This window comes from Lampetra planeri, unplaced genomic scaffold (genome assembly GCF_965212315.1).
Source record: "Lampetra planeri unplaced genomic scaffold, kcLamPlan1.2.h2 scaffold_500, whole genome shotgun sequence".
In the NCBI taxonomy this organism is placed as follows: domain Eukaryota; kingdom Metazoa; phylum Chordata; class Hyperoartia; order Petromyzontiformes; family Petromyzontidae; genus Lampetra; species Lampetra planeri.
Window position 1 is genome coordinate 1 of NW_027615323.1, and position 10,633 is coordinate 10,633.

Sequence of the window (10,633 nt, forward strand, 5' to 3'; positions counted from 1 at the left end):
GACTGTTGACTGACTGACTGATAGACTACAACTGTTGACTGACTACAACTGACTGTTGACTGACAGACTACGACTGACTGTTGACTGACTGACTGACTACAACTGACTGTTGACTGACTGACTACGACTGACTGTTGACTGACTGACTACGACTGTCTGTTGACTGACTGACTGACAACAACTGACTGTTGACTGACTGACTGACAACAACTGACTGTTGACTGACTGACTGACAACAACTGACTGTTGACTGACTGACTGACAACAACTGACTGTTGACTGACTGACTGACAACAACTGACTGTTGACTGACTGACAGACTACGACTGTTGACTGACTGACAACGACTGACTGTTGACTGACTGACAACGACTGACTGTTGACTGACAGACTACAACTGTTGACTGACTGACTACGACTGACTGTTGACTGACTGACAACGACTGACTGTTGACTGACAACAACTGACTGTTGACTGACTGACTGACAACAACTGACTGTTGACTGACTGACAGACTACGACTGACTGTTGACTGACTACAACTGACTGTTGACTGACTGACTGACAACAACTGACTGTTGACTGACTGACAACGACTGACTGTTGACTGACTGACAACGACTGACTGTTGACTGACAACAACTGACTGTTGACTGACTGACTGACAACAACTGACTGTTGACTGACTGACAGACTACGACTGACTGTTGACTGACTACAACTGACTGACTGACAACAATTGACTGTTGACTGACAGACTACGACTGACTGTTGACTGACTGTTGACTGACTGACAGACTACAACTGTTGACTGACTGACTACGACAGACTGTTGACTGACTGACAGACTACAACTGTTGACTGACTGACTACGACAGACTGTTGACTGACTGACTACGACAGACTGTTGACTGACTGACAGACTACAACTGTTGACTGACTACAACTGACTGACTGACAACAACTGACTGTTGTAGTGAGAATTTCTACAGACACAACGTAAATGAATCGCTGGAGCGTCAGCTGACACGAGTTTGACATCAGCAGTTAAACAGCCGATCAATGGTAAAATGGGACCCGGGTTTAAAACAGCAGAATAATCCTTTACGACTCAGGAAGTCAATCATTTACGCTGGACTACACCCACAGCCGATCAATAACACCATGGATTCCTGTCACGCCCGTGTCTGTACCCACACGCCACCATGTTGCAGTGTGTGCTGCTGTGTTCTCCATCTTAATCGGATGTTTGCCACCGTTGTAATTGGACGTTATTCACAGAGAGAATAAAGAACATTGAGGAAGAAAATAGTTTATTTGATTGAATAAATAGATTTCTTGGGGTTAAAATGGGGAGGAGGAGTCATCGGCTGTAAAACCACATGAATGATGTTTTTACTCTGTTCGTTCATGTCACTGGACGTGACCTGTACTGAGACGTCTTTTTAATTTAAAATGAATAAAATCCCTTAACGCAGTGATTTCATGAATGAAGACAGTTGACAGGACATCGGTTGTTGAAGTTTCACGTCCTCTCCATTCTCAGGTAGATTTCTTGGAACATTTACACTCAGTAACTAACACACCTCAGCCTGTTTAGTGGGTTTTTTTGTCTTCTTCATCTTACTGAATCTTCCTTTTTAATTCATATCATCAACTACCAGGAGGGTTTGTTTACTTCTGGGAATATCTGTCTGACAAACATGTTGTCTATTAACCATCACACATTTTATCCGGTCCTGAAGAAACTCTGGAGTTCAGGTTCTGATTTGCTCCAGCAGAGGAGTCATGTTTCTGGGGTTACTCATCGTCAACCGCACAAACATGACGCTCCAACGGCGAGAACTCGGAGCTACAGGCGCTCAGAGGGCTTCGTCCTCCCACTGATGTGTCTCTGCGTGGGACTGAGGCTCTAAGTGCTCGTGTTCCGGCTCGAGCTCGTGGTGCTGATGTGAGTCCCTTTCGTGGTCGGTGTGCCGTACCTCCTCGTCTTTCTCTCGGATGAGCTTTTCCGTCTCGCTGTCCGTCATGTCGGCCACTGCCGGGATGGGGAAGTCGGTGCCGCTCTCTCTGGTGAGCTTACTACAGGGAGGAAACGGACGGTAAACAGACGGCTGGGGGCTTCGACACAAACGCCCATCAGCTCCTCTCTGAACATTCACATCAGGGGTCCGCTCCAGAAAGCAGGTTTAGAGAAGATCCAGAGTTTGTTAACACTGACATGGAGGAAAGTGGCTGATTTTTCAGCTCTATTTTCATTTAAACTGTCAGAAATCAAACCAAATGTCTATTAAAGTTTCATATGTTTGTAACTGAAATACAGAGAGGGTCGGGGTTGTCACAAACCTTGAACGGATCCCAGGTGAACACAGACTGATGTACTTATTTTGATAATATAAACACACGCTTATACGAACGCGAGCACATATTTAATTCAAATCTGCTCTTGAGACCTGAACAACACATGAGAGCGACACAAACATGAAGCTTCAGTCAAAGGGATGGATGGATGTGTGTGTGTGTGTGTGTGTGTGTGTGTGTGTGTGTGTGTCGTACTTGCGGTTGCGCTCCTTCACCACCATGCGGGTCATGCTCTGGATGCACTGGGCTCTGTAGTTCTCGTAGTGGGTCTCCCGGGTCACATCCTTCAGATCCTGCATGTGCGTGCGAACCAGCATGTTCCTCAGCTTCACAAAGTCACAGTGTGCCGAGTTTTCAACTGCAAACCAGGGAGGAGACGGAGAACACGTCACTGCACCGCTCGCCCTGTGCTGAGCGTCAGGTCACCGCGGCGACAGGCGCTAACGGCCCTTAAAGGTGAAGAAGGTGAGGGGGAGTCCTGCCTTCAACGATGCCCCACGGATACAGACGGCCGCGCACACGCTTCCCCTTCGCCTCCACCACTGTGTTGCTGCCGATGACTGCGAACGGGATGCTTTCCTGGACAAAACAATTAGACCCGAACATCTCTATGTGACTGCTTCAACACGTGAATATGAAACATGGTGTGAGAGACACGATGGATCCTGTCCTACAGTTCCTGTTCATAGCCAGTTTTCATCCTTATTTAACTCCATTTCATGTTATATTTCATGCATATAAGACCTTTTTATACTAGTTTTATATTCATCGTTGGAATGTTTACTTGTTAATAGTGAAGATTTGTATCCTTTACTATTTAAATTTGGTCTGGAGAGGGAGAAGTTCTCCAATGTCATTGTCATTTTACAATGCAATTGTACAATGAGGGGCATTCTATTCTATTCTATTCTGTTCTATGTTAGAATTTCCCCACGTTTCCAGTCTTGAAGAAGAAGGACACAAAGCTGACACACCGTCAGTTAATGATGCAAGCGGAGCAGAGAGATGCTGAGTCACTGTCCAGTCACTGGAGACACGTCAAGTCATTTAAAAATGGTTTCTTCTGTAACGTGTAAACATGTGTGTTCTGTTATCAAAGCAATGGATGTTAATGAAACGTTCAGTACATGGTGATAATGGACCAGGACCAGACGATTAAAAGTTGGTAATGTTCTGGAACCATCTGGATCCAGGAATCTGTTGAATCATTGTAGATAGGGACATTTTCAGCATCTGTGTCTAGAACTCCACCATACATTGGTGGCAAAAATATACAGGATGCATTCACGATAGGTTCTCTAATATATCCAGATTCTGACAAAGTTGTAGATATTATGATCCAGAACAAGAACACTGAAAGGCAACGGATGAAGATGAAGACATGAACTAACACCAGATTGTAGCTGAGACTCTGCTGAATGAGGAGAGTGTGAACAGATTGGTTCTGTCTTGATTCGTTCTGGAGCTCTATCCAGAAGAAAACCACCACTAACAACCATAACTACTGAATACAACATGATATCACTGAATTTCCAAATGTAAGAGGGTGTGTTCTTTGTCAAGTGATCTGTTGATGGAGACAAAATAAGGTTAGGTATGTTCATATCTGGTGGAAATCTGGGTGGAAAAGAGCTGTTGGGTGGAGGTCTGTGCTTTTCTAGTTAATCAACATTTGATCATTTCTTACTGAATGATACAACAATGTTTTCATGTGTAAATATCTTCAATCTTCCCATAAGAAGTGTAAAACTGTTGCTCTCACCTTCAGCTCCAGGTCCTGCTGCTTGAACTCTTCATCTTCATCCGAGTCGCAGTCGGGGAACTGGTAGATCTTGATGCCGTACTGCTCGATTTCCTCTCTAATCTGCACACAGGAAACGTCAACATGTGGCTGACACACACACACACACACACACACACACACACACACACACACACACACACACACACACACACACACACACACAGGTGAAGGGCGTCTTGCCTTGATTTTCTTTTTCTTCACCTCACTCGGGGTGAGTGTGTCTGCTTTGGCCAGAACGGGGACAATGTTGACCTTCTCATGCAGAGCTTTCATGAATTCCACATCCAGAGGTCGAAGACTGGGAAAAAAAACCACACACACACACACACACACACACACACACACACGGTCTAATAAGACACTGTGACATCTGCGTCATGTCACCAACTCTCCACTGGGGGTCTCTCTCTCTCTGACTGTGTCTGTGCTGCAGGAGGTTTTCATGAATGAAAGGAGACGAGTCAGCGGTAGAAAGCGATGACCGAGTCACCTTCACCCTGCAGTCTCTCTCCAAGAAATCCTCTTCCACAATAGCAGCGTATTTGTCCTATTTGCCTTTGCACTGACAGTTACACACACTCACACACACTTTGACCTCGGTAGAATCTCTCTTCTCTCAGCTGCTGACATGTACCGTCTCATCCTCTGAACACTCGATCGTGTTCATTTGTGTGATAACAGCGCTGCAGTGACGTGTTCTGACTTGATTTTTACATCAAATTCAAGTTGTTTGTGGGTGACCATCAATGGTGGCTGAGGTTTGTTTTAGGTGTAATGACGGGCAGTTACCAACAGAGGGGGCAGTTTCTCTGTCCTGGACCTTTATGGGGTTTTCATCTTTAATGAGCTCACTAATGTGTCTCAGTGCACGTGCACGCATACACTGAAAAGTACCGCATCAGCACTCAGAGCAAACAAGTGATTAGAGCTAAAGTACAGGAAAAAAAAGTAAAGTACAGGGGGCAGAGAGAGGGGGGGGTGAGAGAGAGAGGGAGAGAGAGGGAGAGTGGGGGAGAGGGAGGAGGGGGGAGAGAGAGAGAGAGGGAGGGGAGAGAGAGAGACAGAGTGGGGGAGAGGGAGGGAGACAGAGAGGGGGAGAAACTGCTGCATTAACATTTAATGGGACTCCATATGCTGCCAGTCGTCACTGGTGCAGCAGATATTTACAGTGAATCTCCAGACAAACGCTGTGAATGAGCTGGATGGGAGATGCTTGTCAGCCCAGTGGGAGCAGAGAAAGGACAGATCGCTGGTTTAGAATCCTACCCGTGACCGAACGGCGAGATGAAGTACAGGCAGCAGTGCACTCGGTTGTCCTGGATGTTCTTGCGGTTGAGGCCGCTCTCGTCCCTGAAATACTGCTCGAACTGCTGGTCGATGTAGTCGGCCACTGACTTCCAGCTGCAGCAGAGACACACACGGGGAGATGCAGCCTAAGAACGGTGCACACGACTCCAAGGACAATTCAGGGATGTTTCAGCACGGCATCAAACGGAGAGCGGAGAGCAGAAGTACCAAACATGTAGAGATGCTCCTTCTTTGTTCCTGCTGAAGCCCAATTAATGCTTCTTGTCTGCGTCAAATCGACGGTGGACCTACGCCTTAACGACGTACGTGCCGTAGTTTGATGTACACTTCTCCATTCAGTGGAACTACGTGTGGCGGCTACGCCGCTCTCCGCTGACAGCAACAACCAGGATTGGCCTGTGTGCATCACGGGACTTTTCCAGATCTCGGAGTGGGATTTCAGTTTGTGTCCAGAAATGACGATTTTAGATGGAAAAAGTGAGCTGAAAATTTGGTCAATCTTGTTGGAGTTGCTGTGGCAACAAGATCTGCCCACTTTCAGTCGCTGTCACTTGAAGTAAACAAAGGAAAGACAGAATAAATGACCTCGGAGCAGCACTTCCATGACTGCTGAGCGAATGGAACCGTCCGAAACGTGATCTTGGACAGAAATACATCAGCGGACAATGATGCCGGTCTTTGACAAGTCAGTTCAACGCAGAAGCATCAGCAGGCTTTTAGTAGTGTGACACTTTAAAAACAGGGTTGTCATTGACGTTTTACCACTCTGTGTTGTTTACGGCGTCTCCAAACCCGGGCGTGTCCACGATGGTCAGCTTTAGTTTGACGCCTTTCTCTTCTATATCCACCGTGTGTTTGGTGATTTCCACCGTCTGTGTGATGCGCTCTGAGGGTGACACACACACACACACACACACACACACACAGGGTCACACAGGGTCACACAGGGTCACAGCCGACCAAATGCCACATCCAAAGCTGCGGCGCCCCCACCTTCAGCGTTGAGCAGCTTTCTGTCTTTGTAAAGGTCTGTGAGAAAGAGGCTGTTGACCAGGGTGGACTTCCCCAGGCCCGACTCCCCTAAGGAACAGAGAACAATGAAGATCCTGAGCTTAGGATCCGATGTCTGCTGGAGGACTCACCTGTACTCACCTGCCACCATCAGCGTGAAGTCAAATCCCTTCTTGACTGATTTGCGGTGCACCTGGTTAGGGAGCGTCGCAAAACCTACGTATTCCTTATCCTGGTCCTAAAACATATTCAAACACAACCATTAGAAATCTTACTTCATTTTATTCACTGCGTGTCGTAAGGTGTAAATATATATTTTCTAAAGGGGGGTGTGTGTGTGTGTCACAGGATGACATACAGATATTTTCAGTGGACACAACCGCTGCCACCACAAACTGCTCATCACCGCCATTGTTTCACCACAACAACCACATTTTCTTCTAGAAGCTGTGAGAACGCTCTCAGTGTGGAGCTGAACCCATCAAAGATCTCCTCTCGTCAGCAGGCGCCCCCCGATGTTACCTCGTGGTCGTCGTACGGGTCAAACCGACCCCAGGGGCTCTTGGGCCTGGAGGGGCCGACGGCCGACGCCAAATCAAACTCCACACTTCTGCTCTGCGGCAAACCTGACTGCACACTTCCCGCCACAGGGGGGTGTAAAAAGGACGGGGTGTGGGGGCGCTCGTCGCCCTCAGCTTGCCCGTCTGCATCGTGAGCTTCGAGGTGCTGATGGTGGTCGTGCCCTCCGTGGTGGAGAGGCTCCTGCATAATATTCTCCACCTCTAAGTCGTCTGAATGGCACGAATGCTACGGGGACGCCGAGGTCGAGGGAGGCGGGTGAGGTCGTGTGGGGGGAGGGGGGCAGAGAAACAGAGGGAGGACGAGAGGAAAGGTGGAGAGAGATCCACTGCACGTTAGCTGCGACTGAGGTCTGCAGGAGGTACAGACGGAGGCAGAGACACCATGTCATGTTCATCAATAGTCTGCTCCGGCATTATGTGTTATAAAAATGGAGAGAGAGACGGAGAGAAATGTCTTCATAGTGAAAGTGAGTGAGTTCCTCTGAGCCCATGTGAGAATGTATTCAGAAGGTAATACGTCTCCATCATTAACGAGGCTGTTTCCTGTTCCACAGCCAGCAGCTCTCAGCGGAGCCGTGTGTCAGTTCCTTCTATAAATATCGTGGATTGAATGAGCTGAGATTTCGGGCATAAACTTCCTTGTACATTCCTTTGTGAGGAAAACATTCTGCCGTCAGTTTTTCCACCATTAGGGTTCATAAATCTTCTGTCACTTAGCACATTTTGCAAAACGAACGTGAAGAACTCTCCCCATGACGTCGAATAAACTGGCCCAGAGGAACCAGTGAAGACAGCAGAGGGTTAGAACAGGACCTCAGCTGGGGGGGGGGGGTCACCTGTACCTGCTCAGCTTCATGGTCCCTGCTGAGATTCGGGGACGGAGGGCACGAGTCCTCGTCTGATGAAGACTGAACCCCATGGTCACTGTCCTCCATTGCAGCCGGAGCCACAGTGAACGTCACAGTTCTTCAACCAGAAGGGAGAAGGTTTGGGGAGTTACGTCAGGAAAAGACAGGTGGTAGGAAAAGAGAACTGATGTAAATCATACGGGACAGAGGACGACAAGGGGGGAGATCGGAAACAAAAAAAAAAAAGATGAAATCAGGTCAAAGTATGAAACAATACACATGGAAATGGTGTTACTGATGATTGGATCAGTAAAGCAGGTGACCAGGTGGGTGGAGGATGTCTCCTCCATTCAAACAGCTTTAAAGTTCGTAGGTCACCTGCACCTACACAGGATCACCTGACTGACCAAGTATCAGTATCAGTCAGTCTGTGTCCTCCATCACGCCCCCACACAGTTTTAATTATGGCGGCACTGAGAGCTTCAGGGCAGAGGAGACATTGATAGTTTCACACTTTAGGAAATCAGTGACCTGTTTCCTGTGTCACACAGCAAACAAACGATCCATAGCCAACATGGTGGGTCCTGTGACCTACATAGAAGAGATGGGACACAGCAGAAAGACAAAACGAGTCGCTGCAGTTTGGTGCAAAAATGGTCAAAGTAGCGACCACATCAGTCCTTCAGTAAAGCCTCCGCTGCTGCAGCCTAGAGAACCACAAACACACACGTGCACTGAGAAAACACAAACCTGCGCCAAATCCAGTGAAAAAATAAGACCAGCTAAGTCTGGTGGATGTGCTCCAGATAGGGGGGCTCCTCCGTGGCCCGTACTACACCGCTCCAACAATTTGAATACTCCCGCTAAGAGGCAAAGACAGAATGACAACAAGCTGTTGGAGGGCCCCAGGTGAACTCAGGTTCACCTTCAAACACACGCTCACCTGTGCTGCTTCTCCTAAAGCCTCCTTCTGCTTCCTCTGCGTCCTGCTGCCTGACCAAGTGACGGTGAATCACGAGTTCACACCAGGAGCTCTGGCATTTATACTCGTCCCGCTCAGGACACAGCGTCCTTCACCCCCATCGAGCTGCTCAGCGCCCCGGGATACTCATTGGCATCATTGACGACCGGTCTCATCACACAGGAAACACACGCTCCAGCCGTGAATCGCCCAACAAAGCACTGTAGTCTGGTGTATAAATGATATATTAGACACAACCAAGTCTCCTACTGAGCTCTGTATTGACTGTATGACTACTGAAGAATTTATGCTGTACGGTGTACTTGTACACATTCCTATGTATATCTATGCAGCAAGTTGCTGAATATTTGGTGTTTTTCCTACGGTCTTCCTCTTGAGGGGGCTGTGTCTGCTGTTTTTATGATGTAATCCCTAAATCCACGCACTGCACTCGGCGCTGCCCTCACATCTCGTCTCTCAGCCACTCGAGGTGTCACGTTACACTCGGTCAGTGCTGAGATCACGTTCACGTTCCACGACAGCCTCTGAAGCTGCTTTGTGAAGTCAACTGACAAAACTGGAACACGGTGCGGTGGTTTTCTCTCCCACCGAACAAATCTGGACTGCGATGACGAGATTATTCCACAGATGAGCAGGTACAAACGACACTGACACTGAGTCGGACTTGGTTTGAATGTTTCTGATGTTCTGACAGTTTATGACAGCAGTGTACTGAAGTACTCACAAACACAACGTGACTCTCTGTCCTCACGTCAACCACCAGCTTTGACATTTTACACAAATAAAGTAACAGTCATAGATGTCACTCAGAAACGTACTCATGAAAAATACAGAGGCTCTGACCTCACGACGACACTAATACCAAGTTCACAAACTGAGAACTGTGACCTGTTTTGACCGGTCATTCTTCTCTATTAGTTAGACGATATGAAGACGATCTTCCATGAACTAATGGACATGTATTTATCTGACATTTATTTCCCTCATTTCCATTAGATACCACAGTTTCTCCTGCAGGAATGAGACTCTGAGACGTCAGGTCCTATGGAGGTTCGTTAGGACCGACGACCTGCGGCCGGCCGACAAGTCTCCAACGGGTACGATCAGAGGTGTGAAATGAAAAAAAACACCTTCACATATGAAGAGCAGCCTGCTCGACTTCAAAGAAATCCTCATGCTACCTCAGCAGGACGCTGTGAACAAGTCCTGGAATGCAGACTGACATGTTACCTGGTGATAAGGACGGTCGACGTTAATGACACTGAACCCTGAACTGAACGGGGCTCATCACTGGGTTGATTACATTGATCACATGGATTCAGTCAGTCAATACGACCTTGTGAAGTTCTTCAGCTGGACAGCGTCGTTTTCAGAGGTTTTGATCAGATTTAATAAGCTGTCTGCGGCGCTAATCACAGCTTGTGAGCAAACATCAAAGACTCTTTGAATCATGAGAAGGAATCAACAACACGCAGCAATTTTCAGATGGAGGATGGAGGTTCAGGACTGAGGAACAAGTGAAGGACGTGAAGGTCAAGGACAGCAGCTGTAGGCTGCCGCCGTGATGATGACGTGTTGAATGGAACCGATCTGCCCCTGTGTGACATGGGACAGTCCTACAGAACCTACAGGAACTGACCATTGACGCTGACAGCGGGGCTCGGTTGGGGAGGACACGCAGTCGACAACAGACTCCTTTAGAATCCAGTTACATGAACTGACCGTCAAACTACGGCT

General features: G+C 47.7%; 1 protein-coding gene across 1 annotated transcript; it reads right to left on the reverse strand.

Moving 5' to 3' along the window:
- Nucleotides 1–1,863: 1,863 nt before the first annotated feature.
- On the reverse strand, nt 1,864–7,085 carry LOC144741307 (septin-4-like). Its single transcript, XM_078623895.1, has 10 exons — nt 7,008–7,085; nt 6,627–6,723; nt 6,468–6,554; nt 6,237–6,360; nt 5,433–5,567; nt 4,347–4,464; nt 4,125–4,226; nt 2,845–2,941; nt 2,558–2,720; nt 1,864–2,083 (listed from the first exon to the last, which is right to left on the reverse strand). Exons 2-10 carry the CDS (start codon nt 6,634–6,636, stop codon nt 1,864–1,866), a joined length of 1,056 nt encoding a protein of 351 aa, XP_078480021.1. The 5' UTR covers nt 6,637–6,723; nt 7,008–7,085.
- Nucleotides 7,086–10,633: the final 3,548 nt, after the last annotated feature.